Source organism: Chamaea fasciata, unplaced genomic scaffold, assembly GCF_029207755.1.
Source record: "Chamaea fasciata isolate MVZ Bird 193981 ecotype frontalis unplaced genomic scaffold, bChaFas1.0.hap1 SCAF_23, whole genome shotgun sequence".
Taxonomy (NCBI): Eukaryota; Metazoa; Chordata; class Aves; order Passeriformes; family Sylviidae; genus Chamaea; species Chamaea fasciata.
In genome coordinates this window covers 4935931-4951354 of record NW_027094108.1, presented here as the reverse complement: position 1 = coordinate 4951354, position 15424 = coordinate 4935931, and the positions used below count along the sequence as shown (strand labels likewise).

The window sequence follows — 15424 nt, the reverse complement described above, 5'->3', positions numbered from 1 at the left end:
CATAGGGTCATGGCTCCAGAGAACACATGACAGAGCCTTCCCCTCCCCTTGGAGAATTCTTAAAAATATTCCTGGGTCATGTAGGTTGGGTGTCACCTGCTGAGCCCACAGCTGTAACTCACCTCAGTCCAGCTGGCATCATTGTCCTGTGGGATGGTGACAGTCTCACTTTTGTACTCAGCCAGCACATCCTCATTCTCAGAGAGCAGCTTCACACACAGCTCGTAGAGGCAGCCAGCATCACTGCGTCCTGCGTACCTACAAGGAGATCCAAGCTGTTGGCGTGTCTGGGGTTGCAACATGTAACCAAAAGCGTGTATTCTATTTGCCATCTGTTGAAACCGGCTGGGGAGGTGTTTTCTTTATCTCTAGTATACCCCATTCCTCGTGACTCCAAAGGGGATGGGGTGGGTGTGTTCTGTTAATGGGCAGCTGTTCAAATCACCTGGGGCAGTGTTCTTATCTCTTGCACCACCCATCCTCCCTCCAGGGGATATCTGCTGTTAATGGTCTCACTGCAGGGCTGATACAATTCCATCATCCCATGGGGAGATGCTCCACCCAGGGGGAGGAGCCCAGCATTCCCACCAGGATAAAACCTGAGATTTAGAACACCAGCACAGCCTGTTTGCACTGGATTCCCAGAGGAAGACTGGACCTATCTCACCACCATTGGATCCTTCTACAGGATCATCTCTGCTCCAACAGAACCACATCTGTCATTCCAGGAGGATTTATTTTGGACTGCTCCCAACACCCTGACCAACAGGATGTCAGGTCATATTCTGACTCTGTCAGTGTTTCTAGGATTTTTTTTTTGTTTGCTTGTTTTTGTACTACTACATTTGCATTTTTTAATATTCCTTGTAAAGAACTGTTGTTCCTATTCCCATATCTTTGCCTCAAAGCCCCTTAATTGCAAAATTAGAATTTGGAGAGAGGAGGTTTACATTCTCCATTCCAAGGGAAACTGCAGCTTTCCCTGGAAGACACCTGTCTTTCCATACCAAGACAAGGCATTATCTGTAGGAGCTCTGCAAAGGCTCCCCCACACTCACCAAGTTACTGTGGCCTTGGTTTGAGATGGAAATCTGCAACGGTTCTTAGCCCAGCCTACCACCTCCCCTCACTCATCACAGGATCCTGGGCTTTGGACCAACAGTTTAAAGCCTGTGGGAGCTGCCGGTGAGCCCTGTCCCACATCCAGGATCCTGGCAGCTGAGGTTTTAAGGCCCAATAGATATGAATCTATGCCCTCCCTGCTCTTTCTTTTCTTAACCCTCTGCCTGCCTGTCCTCAGACTCTTCCTTAATACTTACCAGTCTCTTACCATGATTTTAGGCTGGGTTGTGTCCATCAGTTCTTCCCAGTAGCCCTCAGCCCTAAGGTCAATGACCTGAGCCTTCTTACACCACCTGAAACACAAGATGTTAATTGGTACCACAGTCTCTCCGGGGGCTAGGGGGAACCAAAAATGCCCCCTTTCCAGAATAACAGAAGAAAGCAGCCTTACTCATAAGATGTAACAAAGTATTTATGGACTTCTTCACTAGGAAATTCTTTTCCAAAGTCCCCTGGGAGCTCTTCAACTTTCCAGCCATCACCTCCATTCTCTACCTCTCCCCAGTGCTCCAAGTCTTCTGCAAATGGCAGAAAAGAGACTTTGGATGAGTCCTGTGGGTCTGGGGAATTTGACCATCTTCCACTGGAACCTTCCTCTGGCTTGTGAAAGTTTAATATTAGACACAGCACTGATTTTGTATGTAGACTATGTGTTTGTTAAGTAGAGGTCAGGCAAAAACCTTTAGTCTGACTGGGCCTAATCACACCAAACTTTAACATTCCCCAGCAAAGTGGCTGTGTACACGTGGGTTTAAGAAAGTGCTTCAGGGAAAGAATTTAGGTATTCTGAAGTGTGTCAGCATTTTCAGTGTCACTGCACACAAAGACTCTGGGGACAGATGCTGATTGCTTTATTTCTAAGTTTTCTAAAGCACTTAGTGGTATTTTCTGAAGGAATAAGACCTTAAACATCAGGGTTTTCTAGAGGGAAACCTGGATGCTGGAAAACCTTGCAGAAGGTCATCTGTAAACAAAATGGGGAAGCTGTGTTGATACTGCTTTGGTCTATGATGTGTGAAATTGTTGCTGCTTGGGTTGTGAGGCTTGGTTACTGCTGCTTATTACTTAGCAGCTTGTAGGTCTGGCAAGAGAAATTCTTAGATTCAGAATAATGGCACATGGGATGTGGTGAGGAGGGTGAAAACATGATTGGCCTGAGCTGCTCTGAGGAAAGAAGCCTGAGGGTGAGCTGAGGGCAGACTTGCCCCTGAGCTGGGAAAATCTTTCATCTCTCCTCTCATGGCTTGGCAAGAAGCAATACAGAAACAAATGCCACGGCCATTACTGTGTTGGATGGTTTCTGCAAAGGACATCTCAAACATGATTTAGATCCCTGCAGAGGTTATATAAAGTTAATGTCAGGTAAAGCCCTTTGCAAAGGCTGATTATCAAAGGCCTTTGTGCTCATTAAATTATTTGTCTGCATGGATTGAATGACTTGACTCTTGGGCAAGGAGAAAATTCTGCAACCTGACAGCAACTAAGATCTATTTTTAAAGACTAGAGATATGCAATTCTCAGTGATTGGTCATCTGTGACACCTTGAAGCTTGTTGTGATGTCTCTCACCTTCACCACACGGGTTCTTGATGAGATTCTTCCTTTTCTTACTCAGAAAGTAGAAGTTTTGCCAGTTCTCTGCATCTGACTCTGCTGTGGTGAGGCCTTCCTGCTGACACTTCAGGATCCAAAGCTCAGCTCCATCCACCAGGTTCTTCCACTGGCAGCAGACCAGGCGGCACACCAGCACCAGGTCCACTGCAGGTATGGCAGCCAGGATTCGGATCAGGACTGCTTCAGGGAGGGACTCCATCCCTGGGGCAGGCTGGGCACAGCTGTCTAAGAGAGAGTGGGGAGAGGAGTGGTCAGGGTTTCCCACCCTCAGCCATGTCAGACACTGATGCAGCAGAAAAACAGGGAAAAGAAATATGTTGTCTGAAGGCATGATTTTCTAGCTTCACGGTCTCCTGTTCCTTATTAAGTTAATATCCTGAAGCAGATTACTATTTTTATATTCGAAGTAAAAGCCCTGAATTAAATCTGCCTACAAAATGTATGTATTTGACAACTGCAATTATGGGCAGTCTGTTCACTTTCCAGGCTGGAATCAGTCCTTCCAGAATCTCTGCTGCTGCAAAAATCAGTTTCTCAGTAATGATTTCCTCTGAAGAGGGAGGCACACGGGTGTCTGTTCTGCCTTTAGGAACATCCCTGATAACAAATACTGCAAAGCAGTACTCAAATATCAGCGTTAAGCATCTTGCCAGCCACCTTTGCAGTGGTTCATTCTGTATCTGACAGGCTTTCCCTCAGAGTGCTGGCACTTAATCACCTTAGTCAGGAGTCAGTATAAAATAAAGGTCTGAGCACAACTGAAAATAACTCAGCTAATACTCTCCAATATTCTATCGTCTATGGCCTCATAACTGGAGGAATTGAGTCAGAAGTGTTTGCTCTAACTTCACGTGCTAATTCTGAACTCGGAGGAGCTCTCTGCTGCCCTGAGTTCCAGGTGCAGGTGCTGCAGGACTATGGAGAGATGAGTGTGCAGATTCAGAGCCCGTGTCATCCGTGAGGGATGCACTGTGACACTGCTTTTATGTCAGCTGAGTCCTGCTGCTGGGAAGGTGCTGAGACTGCATGGATGCAGCCAAACTTCTCAGGAATGACTCATTAAGCCGGGGAGAGGACTAAGAACCGAGGTGAAATACCCTGGCATGCAACTTAACGAAATAAAATGGTGCCAAACCTGGCACGGAAGGGAAGAAATAGGGAGTCACTGCTGTAACAGCATCCTAAATCCTGACATTCAGATGTGTCCTCTATCTGCACTGCACTCAGCAAGGGCAAACTAGAATTTAAATTTCCCTGGCTTTCCTGGAGACAGCATTAGTGATTTCCCATTCTCCTCACACTTCCAACCCTCAACCACAGCCCCGAAGGCTAAAATGTAAGTTTTTAAAAGTAGGCGGGAGGTAGGGATCATGCTGGTTTCATCTCGTAGAGGAACTTCAGAAGCCTCTCCTGCTCCCTGCCTGCTGATGGAGCACAGTTAGCCAAGCTCCCTCCCGCACTCAGGAGAAGGGCGCAGGTACCTTTCCTTTCCCACCCCAGTTAAGCATCCAAGCTGGGAAGGGCTTTGCATCAGGAACACGCTCCCGGGCAGCTCCCATCCCTTGACGCGCTCGGGGCACATGTGTGTCCCTCCTCTCTCCCCGGAAAACCTCTAGGGACTCAGGGGAGGCACCGAACGCTCTTACCTTACTGCTGCGCGGGCGGGCCGGAGGCGAGTCCAGCTCCGATCAGGGTCTGAGGAGTCTCTGAGGGGGAGAGCGCCCCCGGCTCCGCTGAGGGTGGACCGCGGCCCCGCCCCCGCCGTGCTGGCCCCGCCCCCGCCGTGCTGGCCCCGCCCCGCCGTGCTGGCCCCGCCCCGCCGTGCTGGCCCCGCCCCGCCGTGCTGGCCCCGCCCCCGCCGTGCTGGCCCCGCCCCGCGGAAGGGCGGCGGGCCCGCACATCCGTGTCCGGACCGAGCAGATGGGCGGAGCCAGGTGGGCCGGGGCCGGGGCCGGGCCGGGCGGGGAGCGGGCCGGGGGCCGGCTGGGCTGTCCGTGGTTCTGTCCGTGGTTCTGTCCGTAACGAGGGGAAACTGGCTTTGCTTCCGGCAGCTCGGCCCGTCGTGCCGGGGATTCCCCGTCGCCCTCCCACGGCCCGCGGTCTGCCATGACAACCATCGGCGACCTCCCCGAGGATGTGCTGGTGGAGCTGCTGTCGCTGCTGCCCCCCCGGGACCTGCTCCGCAGCTGCCGGCTGGTGTGCACGCAGTGGCGGTACGTGGTGGACCTGGCCACCCTGTGGAAGCGCAAGTGTCAGCGAGACGGGTTTTATCGTCAGAGCTTGGACAGAAGCGTCTCGGACTGGAAGATCTTCTGTATGCTCTGCCACTTGAAGAGAAACTTAATCAAAAACCCCTGTGCTGAAGGTTTGTTTCTTTATTTAATAAAGGAGTAAGAGTTTCCGAGCAGTCAGCATGAGTCAGTGTCCTGCGTGCCTCAGCTACTGCTGGTGCTGTGGGACTGTCCAGATACTGGGTGTAGCTCTGCTAGGTCAGATTCACAGCCCAGCTCCTGCAATAAAACTGCTCTAGGTAGATAAATATGTATTTACTAATACTCTGTGGTTTTAGCCAGAAAAATCTGGAGTCATAAGGCCCCAGTACAGCAGGCAGTGACAATTAATTTGCACTGTAAGTACAATGTGGCAGTGAAACGATCAGGTATTGGGATTAAACATTTGGGCAGCTGGAGAACTTTTGTTACCAAATACTTGGCTAATATGACCACAGTAATTCTGCTTTATTGCTGCTGCTGATTTTCTGATGAGATCAGAAATCTGCTACCTACTGCCTAGATGCTAACAGCCACATTAAAGGTAATGACGGCATAATGACAGGAGTCACTTACAGCTGTAGGAAAGATACAGTGGATCTGAAAATGCCAAGTAGCTTCCTAGAATTCTCCTATTGCTGATTCTAATGAAAGCTGAGATCCTGCTGGTAGCTGAAATGAGGTCCTAACCCTCACCTTGGACACCTGTGTTTTTAGAGAACTTCCAGCACTGGACACTTGATGCTAATGGAGGAGATCAGTGGAGAATTGAGGATCTGCCTGGAGCTCATGGAACTAATACGCCAGACCCCAGAGTACACAAATACTTTGTCACTTCATATGGGTAAGAACTGGATTCCAGTAATCTGGGACTGGGAAACCTGCTTTCTCATATCTGTTTGGAAAGGCACCATGGTTACAAGGCAGGTTACTGAACCTTAGATCACCTGTGGGAAAAGGAAGGAGCTTCATTAACCCTTTATGCCAGTTAGTCTAAAGAGATGGGTGTTGCTGAGAGAATTGATCACAGCAGGTGCTAAATTTTTCTGCCTACCAGGAACTTCCTGTAATTTTTATAGTTAGGATAATCCACATGGGATCCCTGCTTCTCCTCTCTCAAAGGTGGTAGGGAAAGGTTAAGGATCTGGCAAACTTAATCAACTGCATTTACATGACAAGGTCAAAGCTCTAACCTCCACAAGTGGTAGGTGTGTCCCACTAATGACTTGTAATAAAAGCTGTCACCAGAGGAGGATCAACAGCTTTTACAAGCACTAGGCACTGGTTTCCTGTTACCAATACGTAAGTACAGGGACCCCTCTTAATCCAGCTTGTAGGTAACTATTCTTTTTATCTTGGTTAGCTGAAGCTAACTCAGTTCATTTTCTTGTCAGGTTCTGGCTAGGGATAAGGCAGGGTTTAGCCAGGTCAGCTTTGTGGGTCTTCAGGATCTGGGTGGGTATTACAGCTGGCAGGGAAAGGACAGCAAGAGGGAAGAGATGTGTTCTGTGGAACTGTATTTCTGTGTATGTTTCAGGTCATGCTTAAAGTCTCAACTCATTACCCTGAAGAAAGAAGGCTATTCGAATCAGCTGATGGATGAGAAACGGCCTGAAATTACAGTCAAGGATTGGTGAGTGGAAGCACTGAAAATTACAATTTCTGGCATTGGTCTAGAGGTAAGCTAGGCTTCTGGAGCTTTTCATGCTATAAAATCAGTTCTTTATTCTTTGGGAGTTGTAGTTCTTGAGTAAAGAATAAGCTAAATTTAAACTCACTCACTGGACTACAAGGTGGCAATCCTGTAAAGGGTGGGATAGCTGCAAGTTCTAGAACTTCTCTATAGCTATGGGGATGACATTCCTTTTCTTCTGCAGACAGGGAGCCCCTTGGAGACTGCTTTTGAAACGTAAAGAAAACTGAATGCTGTATACACAGCCCTGCTCCTTGATTCCTCCTGCCTCTCCAGGTACGCTGCCAGGTGTGACTGCGGGTGCCGATACGAGCTCACAGTGAGGCTGCTCTCCAAAGATTACATCGTCCTGGAGGAATTCCACCCTGAGCCAGTAGTCATTGAGCAGTGGAGTGATGCCAGGTGGAGAGAGGTGAGCAGCAGCCCTGGAGGCAGGAGCTTTACAGCTGTGTTGTGATACTTGCGTGTTGCAAGTCTTACTTGGCCAAAAGTACTTAGTTGCCAGTGGACTTTCTCTGCTCCTCAGCCTCCTCTACTCTATAGAGGTGAGTCTGTCCTTGCTATTCATGATGCTGAAGAAGCAGTAGTGTCCTGAATGAGACTGGTGCTATTTTTAGGTGCCCCGCATTTTCTAGAGAGTATCCTGTAGCCTTCTGTGTTGTTTTAGTGCAGTCTTTTTAATTGTTTCTTGGTTATATGTAAGATTCTGTCTAAATAATTAAGTAACGAGAGCAGATTTCAGGGGTCTTTTGGATCAAAAAACTGTTTTAAAAATACTGCATGGATACCCAAGTATTGCAGATTTCACTTTTCTTAAACTGTTACAGGTGTTTAACTGGTTTGATTTGCTGTACACTCTACATTAGATGTTAGTTATACATGCACTTAAGAATCAAGCTTAATGTTAGTTTAACTCAGATAGGATTTTGGGGAAAAGGCTGAGTGAGAAAGGCTTCTCTCCCCTCCCCCACACCCCCCCAAAAAACAGACCCAGGGTATGGTGCACTTTCAATGAAAGATATCTGGGTTCAGGAAGAGCTCATTCTAAGACTCACACACTGTAGTTTTCTGAGCTTCTAGGTGAGCGCTGGTTTATTTAGGCAAATTAAGAGTTATTCTTTTTTCCCTCCAGATGTCTCACACCTTCCAGAACTACCCAGCAGGAGTTCGTTACATCTGGTTCCAGCACGGAGGCCAGGACACCCAGTTCTGGGCAGGGTGGTATGGGATCCGTGTCACCAACACCAGCATCACCATTGGGCCCCAGACAGCATTATGAAGCACAATGTAAGGGTTTGCTTTTACCTCAGGACTGTAACCAAAAGGCTTCAGGTGCACTATTTGCCTGCACTCTCTGGGTGTGTCCTAGCTTTGTCTTGCAGCTCTTGTTCACAGCAGAACTTCTGCAGGCCCAGCCCTTTGGAAGGGCTTCTGTCTTCATCTTCCATCCTCTCCTGGCATGGATGCTACTCCAATTACTGGTGCCCTTCCAGAGGAAAACTGGGACAATTAAATCTGAGGTCTATCTTTTCTAGTTAATATATTCTTTTGCTAACACACACAGTCTTAAAGATACTTTCTTGTTTATGGAACTTAAGAAAGATAAGGCTAAAATGTTTAATTTCAGATTACTAATGATATCTACAAGTACTCTGCCACAGATTGTTTTGTATGGTTATTTTCTTTCCTATTTCAGTTTTAAGATTCAGTTAAGATTTATGATCTGCATCAGACCTTTCATAGCATCAGGAAACTGTCACCCTTGTTCCTAATGCTGTGTCACTGCTAGTGAATTCCTTACCCTTTCTCTAAGTGTGTATGATCAAAATGTTACCTGCCTTCCTATCCAAAACAGTCTCTTGGTGTTTGAATGAACAGGTAGAGAAAGAGGAGATAAGGAGTCCCTTCAGGCAGCTGCCTAACAACACAAGTGCCTTTTGATGGTGCTGGGCTTTTCCCACATCACCTTTGGTTTGTACTGAGCAGTGAAACCCAACATAAAATGTTAAAGCAGTGCCCAGCCTTGATCTGTAATGTTCCTACACTTGTTACATGGAGGAAGCAGGAGGTGATGGACAGGCTAGTGTACCAAATTCTCTGACAAACAAGCTCAGCTCACTTTGAACTGTGTCTGCCACCCCTATATACCCAGAACTAATGCTGAGGCCATGTTCCATCTTCTCTGACAAGTGTAGGATTAACAGTGCTTTCCTTGCCTATTCTCTGTTAGGAGTAGGATACTTGCCAGGTGTCCTTGCTGGACAGATAAATTCCAGGTTGTTAATGGCACCTCTGAGGGAAAGGGGAGAGACAAAGGTTGTACAGCCTTTCATAGGAATTGACAGAGTTCACATACAGGCCAGAAAAGCAGTAGAAGCCCCACAGAAAATAAAAATACTTCCTCACTGAAGAAGGGAGCCTGGTTTTGACAGAACTCAGCCCAGTTCTACTGGGGTAAAACTTAGGATTTATTGAAGACTACTTGGGATGGTCACAGTGAACAGACATTACATAAGGCCTCACTCCCCCTTAGCACAAATGTTGCTCTCATGGATTGTGTGACAGCTCCTTGCTGTCTATCACTGCTTGTGTGCAATGGAGCTGCCCTTTTTCAGGTGAGAACTGGTAATAAAGCACTGACTCCCCAGGGACACACTGTATCAACACCTGTACTCTCACACAAGTCAACATGGGAACAGGCTCTGGTTCCCTGTTCCAAGTCAGTTCTTTATACAGTGGTAAGAGCACTTAAAATAAAGAGGCAGCAGCTGCTCTACATTCACCCAGAAGGCCAGCTGAAGAGATGGTTATCAAGATACAGTTTGTGACAGATCTTACTCCACTGGAAGATCAGATGAGGCTTGAAGGCAAGGAAGATTTGAAATCAGGTGCCTTTGTGAGCTCGCTCTTCTACATATAGCTGCATCTGGAGAGAGAAACAAGCAACAGTCCTGTTGGTATACAGGTAGGTGAATGGAAAAAAAAGAGCTTGCAGCAGGCTGAATAGGAAGTGCTTACACCTTCCCCCATAACCAGGTTTCCTATTTTACTGAGGAGTCTTGCCCTGCTTTGATTACTGGCACAGACATCTGCAAGGCTAAGCTACTGCTCAGCAGTATTTTTTAAAGTTGCACCACAGAAAACTGCAGAGGTGATGTCAGAGCATTCAGCGTTCAGAAATACAGCAGGTTCAGCACCCCTTGGTCAGAATGCTCTGCTCACCTTTAAGATGTCAGATGTCATGGTTTTCAGGGGAATGAGCCGGGGGTCGTGCATGTGCACATCGTGCTCATCAGCGAGGATCCAAGGGAAATCCTGGGGACAGGAACACAAGGTGTTACTGGCAGAGCCCAGCAGTGCTGTAAGGTGAGCTCCTCCTCAGCACTTGTTTTGTGTAAAGTGGCTGAGGGAGGAACAGGTAATTCAGCCTTCCACAACAACATAACGTGCACGCTTGTCCCTGATGTTCAGCATAATTATCTTCAGTTACAGCATCACACTGTGAGGTCAGCCCACTTCACTTACTGCAGAGGTGACATTTCACTTCTTTAAATTATACACTCTCGGCTGTCCTGAGCTACCATGCCCAGTTCATTACACCAGGATTTAACTGCAACTCCAGAATGCTTATGGTATGGGTTTCCATCCTGCCTTGGAAGTCTAAAGGTGGGTCAACTACACCACAAGTTTCCATTACTAAGCAGTGCAGAAGAAACTTCCATTTTGAAATAATTTTATACTTTGCTAGGTTGATTTGTTGTGCCTTAGGACACCTAAAATAACTTGACTCAGGAAAAACGTTTCCCTGCATCTAACCAAGGATTCTTTAAAAAATCATCTTCCTTTAGAAAGTGTTCTGCACACAGTTTCCTGTAAGATAAAGTGTATTTGTGCCCCCAAACCTACTAGTTGCTTGAATCTCTCTTTCTTGCTCTTCATACAAAATCAGCCACCACACAGTGGATGGTGGTTGAGCACTGCTTTTTTGCTTGATTAAATTCAAGTACCTATTCTACATGCCTAAGTATTTCTAAGTGTCTGAGCAAGCACTGGGCAGTGAGTATTGTTACAATCTATTTCAATACTTAAAGTTGTCTAAAATTGTGGCTGTGTGTACCAAATGTGCTGTCAGCTCATCAGCATAAACCATTTCACCAAAGTAGTGATGTGCCTCATGTGACAGCAATCTACATGTTCAAAATATCTCTCAGCCTTAACTTTAGAGGTGCCAAAACTCTGCACTGCCCAGTCTTTGCCCTGCAGCTTCTCACACACAATCTCAGGTGCCCAAGGATATCACTCACCTTTATCACCTGGATCTTTTCCATGTTGCGTGTGGCAGCCTCCCGTGTGTGAACCAGAACTGTGAAGGTGCAACCTAAGAGAAGTGTCAGGTTCCAGCTCAGGGGACAGCTTCCAGAGGATCAGCCAAGCCAAGCAATGCCAGGCATTAGGCTGTTTGGATCCAAGTGACATTTACCTGGGGGGTTGTTGTCCAGCACAGCATCACACACGCTGATTTTCAGGATGAAGGCACGCAGTAACTGCTCCACGTGGGACAGCAGGGACTCAGAACTGTGGAGGAGACAGAAGTTGTTACTGGCATGCAGCAATGGCCTGAAGTTACTTCCAGAATATCTCCCAGGGCTGGGTTTTGGATGCCATGGATGGGCAAGCAGGAATGGAAACCTCACCTAATGGAAAGAAGAGGTGGCTGGGTGATCTCAAAGACAAATCTCTCCACGGGGTGGTGCTCTTTATCCAGGATTACAACCACAACTTTCTCCACATCGTTCTGCAGGAACCAACACAGAAAAATCCCTTCCTTAATATGAGCTGTCTGCTGCCCACAGTGTGCTTCGTATCCTTTGATGCAGTGGGAGTACACTCAGTTGTTGGGCCTGACAGCACAAGCCCTTTTCCAAAACCTGAGTTCAGATTATTCTTAGCAATCAGAAAAAATGCTTTTGCAAAGCCATTTCTTGCTGGGTGTTAAGCTGCCAGCTTGTGGTTAAGTCTGAGGGAGATGAAGTGTGCTAAACTGTACTTTCCTCTAGATCCTGTTTTAGAACTAAGGAGGAAACGCACAGCCATCTCACTGTGTCACTCGGATGGGCACTGATGAAGTGAAGATACATTCAGACCATTGCCCAAACAGAGGAACTTAGCACAACCATGATTTTAAACAGACCTAATTCCATTTTCTACATGTGCATTAAAATTGTCTGTAAAGAGCAAGGCATACAAAACCTGTCAGCAGCCTCCTGGAGTGTTTCATCAGTCACAACCTTCTCTCACAAAACCTAGAGTCCAGACCTACCTTTGCTTGCTGGTTCACAGCAAAGCATTCAAACTGTTCTGCCACAACAGGTGCTTAAACTGGAATCGATTGTAAAGCAGAATAGTAGGATGATGTAACTGGAAATATGGAGACATGTGTCCTTGTGTGGTGAGACAAGCAAGGCAGGGTCTTAACAGCCAGGAAAAATTGTGATGTTTTTAGTTTCGTTAGGAACTTTTCTCAGCTCCTATATTGTGCATGGTAAATTTGTAAACAAATGTTGCAGTTAAGATAATATTTATGTACTCTTACTTTCTGTCAAATCCACTTGCAGTACTTTTGCCCAGGTCCCCAGTCTAAGCTCACCTTCTCCAGCAGTGGCTTTACACAGTGCAGCGTGTCCTGGATATACTGGTTCAACTCTGGGTGGCAGGACATCTGCAGCAAACACAGGGAAGAGTCAGAGCTGTGTTTAATATCAGCCAGGACAATGCTAAAAGGGAAGATTTAAACAGAAGCAGCAGTGTGTAGAAGGCATTCAAGTCATGCTTCAAATAGTGCTGAAAAATGCTGAGTTGCCCATTCAAACCAGCAGTTCTTTCAGGGAAGGGTTAATCAGCTGAGGCAGGTCACTGCACCCACACAGCTGTTGTGTATCTGGAATGCATACCCATAACAGCATATTGGGAATAGCATATTCCAACCATCTCTACTTCCTAGGAAACATGCTTTCCTGCTGCCTCACTTCACTGCACAGAGCTGGGGCAGCCTTTAACTGCTGCTGTCCATGACTTGTTCCATGAGTACCTGCTGTACCCTCAGCCACAGGGCTGTTCTCTCTTATGACAAGAACTAAGCTCTCCTAAAATAAGTCTATACATTAAACAATCACTTCCGGAGTGTAAGTTTGTTCTGGTGAGTGTTCACTGATCCTTGCTATTTTGCTTGTCCATGTGGCTGTCAGCTTCCAGGAAAATCTCCTACCTGGACAGGTACATTGTATTTCTTCCTCTTCTGAAAGATCCCAATGGGGTAAACTTCTCTGACGTACAAGATGAGGTGAACAGCCACTTCCAGGAATTCTGAAAGAACATCTGCAACTACTGAAAAACAGAAGTAAAGGATGCTGGAATAGAGTGTGGGAAAGTAGAGCAATACCATAGACTCAGGGGAACTTTTTTTACAGGTATTTTTTCTGCATAAATTTCACCTGCCTTCTCTTAGCTGCAGAAAGTTTTGGGACAGAGCAACCCTACAACAACACTCCCCCAAGCTCAGTGCCCAGGAGAAGCCACACGAGGACACCAGCTGCAGCTTAGTACAACACATTACCTTGCCCAAAGTTAAGGTCCTGCCGTGTGAGAGTGGTCATCTTCCCCAGGCCCTGGAAGGAACCACAAAAGGAGCAGTTATCCTCTGGCTCCTATATTATTCATCTAGTCAGTTCATGGAGCTGTACACCAGAAGACCCTGTGAGCCCACAGTGAGAGGTGTGAGCACCCCTCATAAGCACAGCACATCCTCAGGGATTACCAGCAGTGCACAAACCAGTGCTCACACCTCAGGATGAAAGATTATTCATAATTCAATTCCTGGGGTTTTCAGTCTCTCTCTTTCTGGGATACAGGAAAGTTCAGACAAATACTTTTTACTCACACAAGAAACACTGTTTTTTTATAGCTCCATAGTATTTGCCTTTTCTAAGCCCCATATCCTACTATAACACAAGAACTTCTTGGGGTTTTGGGTTTATTCCAGCACCTCCATGAACCATTGCTTGCCCAAGCTTGGAGCTAGATCTTCCACTGACACCATCACACAGGTTCTCATCTGCTGCCACTGTCAACAGCTTCTGAGCTTCTCTCTGCAGTCCCAAGGAACCCAAACCCTGCAGAGCTGCATAATTACGTCAACTTTGTCACACAGGATTATGGAATAGCTCAGGTTGGAAGGCACCCATAAGGATCATGGAGTTCAACTCCCTGCTCCTCGCAGGACACCTAAAACTAAACTATGTGACTCAGAGCATCATTCAGCTGCTCCTTGAACTCTGACAGGCTTGGGCCATGACTGCATCCCTGGGGAGCCTGAAATTTGTGAGCTACAAAGGGCAGCACATTATTGCGACAAATTGAGTTTAATGTGCCAACAGTCAAACAGCAGACGCTGGAATTGAGCTTCCCAACAGCTTTGCCTGCATAGCAGACTCCATGCCTTACACAGTTTAAGCCACAGTGTACATAAATATCTATTAGAAACTTTAATTTGTTTCAGTATTTTATCCACACTCTCTGCATGCAAGCAAATTCTAATCACTAACAGCAGCACTGTTCATGAACTGCAGAGGTCCATGAACTTTAAATGCCTCTGGAGCACCCTGGCTCCACCAGTAACTCAGATGTCCTACAAAGACTTTTTACAAACCACAGATAATCCATTCACCTCTTTAGACACTGATTTTTAAGCAGTTTCAGCTGCAATAAAACATGTTTTTCAGACCTACAAAGAATTAGTTCAATCTGCACAAAGCAGGGAGCTACTCTCATCCCCAGTTTTTTGATACAGTTATACCACTGTATACAAGGACCTTCTGGAATATTAGTGATCTGCTACACTAAATAAAATCAAGATAGTAAAGTATCTCTCTAGCACCCCTGTCACAGTGTCCCTCAAATTAGTACAAAAGATCTATGGAGTATCATAAACAATCTGTGTTTTTAGAGGTTTAGGTTCACATCCTCACTTAAACATCATCCCTCCTTAAAGAGATGCCCAAACAACCTAAGGGATTGGAGGAGATCCACCCTTCCACACAGTCACGAAGTAGGAACTAGGCACTACGCGCTCAAGGACTGTGCAGGCTGGGGGACCATGGAATCACAGAACACTTTGGGTTGGAAGGGACCTTAAAGCTCATCTTATTACAACACACTGCCAGAGGCAGGGCCACCTTCCACTATTCCAGGTTGGTACAAACTCCACTCAACCCGGCCCTGGACATTTCCAGGGATGGCGCATATCACGTAACTATAATCCACCAGCCTATCAACCACCAGAGCTCCGGCACTAGCCCAGAAGAGCCGGCACAGGCCACCCCCGCAGCCCGGGCTCCCGGTCACCGCCGCCCGCTCCGGTGTCTCAACCGCGCGAGCAGAAGGGAGGGGACAGATCCCTGGAGCGCCCCGCTCCCAGGCAACGCACGGCACTGCCTTGCCTCGGCATTCCCGAGCCCGGGACCCGCCCGTTCGCCGCTGCTCCCTCCCGAAACGGGGCTGCTCGCACGCCCCACGACCGCCCAGGACACTCGCTGACCGGCCCCGCCTCAGCGCGGCCACCTGCCCCCGGGTGTCCCCACGCCCCCGTGCCCCCTCCCGCTGTCCCCCGCTCCCTTACCGGGCCCGCCGCCCGTCACGCCCGCCCAGCGCGGGGGGCGGCGGCGGCGCGT

General features: G+C 47.4%; 3 protein-coding genes across 11 annotated transcripts in view; 1 reads left to right on the top strand and 2 right to left on the bottom strand.

Moving 5' to 3' along the window:
- Positions 1-4462, bottom strand: part of LOC136300657 (F-box only protein 2-like) — a 6234-nt gene extending 1772 nt beyond the window's left edge. The window contains exons 1-5 of one of the 2 annotated variants that reach the window (XM_066203196.1): positions 4382-4462; positions 2691-2960; positions 1514-1640; positions 1320-1415; positions 123-258 (exon numbers count right to left, since the gene is read on the bottom strand). In XM_066203196.1, the coding sequence (XP_066059293.1) occupies positions 123-258; positions 1320-1415; positions 1514-1640; positions 2691-2934 (603 nt within the window). In that variant the 5' untranslated portion in view covers positions 2935-2960; positions 4382-4462. The remainder of the gene's footprint in view (positions 1-122; positions 259-1319; positions 1416-1513; positions 1641-2690; positions 2961-4381) is intronic. The other variant, XM_066203197.1, reaches the window with a different exon arrangement.
- LOC136300656 (F-box only protein 6-like) overlaps positions 1-8075 on the top strand; it is a 22602-nt gene extending 14527 nt beyond the window's left edge. For 5 of the 7 annotated variants that reach the window (XM_066203193.1, XM_066203191.1, XM_066203190.1 and 2 more), the window contains 6 exons: positions 2737-2885; positions 4787-5100; positions 5723-5849; positions 6543-6638; positions 6975-7110; positions 7831-8075. In XM_066203193.1, the coding sequence (XP_066059290.1) occupies positions 4842-5100; positions 5723-5849; positions 6543-6638; positions 6975-7110; positions 7831-7977 (765 nt within the window). In that variant the 5' untranslated portion in view covers positions 2737-2885; positions 4787-4841 and the 3' untranslated portion in view covers positions 7978-8075. Of the gene's footprint in view, positions 1-2724; positions 2886-4619; positions 4670-4786; positions 5101-5722; positions 5850-6542; positions 6639-6974; positions 7111-7830 lie in introns of those variants that run through there. The other 2 variants (XM_066203195.1, XM_066203189.1) reach the window with 2 other exon arrangements.
- MAD2L2 (mitotic arrest deficient 2 like 2) lies at positions 7920-15424 on the bottom strand. Of its 2 annotated transcripts, none has more exons than XM_066203198.1 (9): positions 15373-15424; positions 13312-13363; positions 12964-13082; positions 12346-12417; positions 11393-11493; positions 11179-11273; positions 11003-11076; positions 9921-10013; positions 7920-9624 (listed from the first exon to the last, which is right to left on the bottom strand). In XM_066203198.1, exons 2-9 carry the CDS (start codon positions 13349-13351, stop codon positions 9583-9585), a joined length of 636 nt encoding a protein of 211 aa, XP_066059295.1. In that variant the 5' UTR covers positions 13352-13363; positions 15373-15424; the 3' UTR covers positions 7920-9582. The 2 variants fall into 2 exon arrangements, with proteins under 2 accessions (XP_066059295.1, XP_066059296.1); XM_066203199.1 differs by lacking the exon at positions 15373-15424 and adding an exon at positions 15194-15273.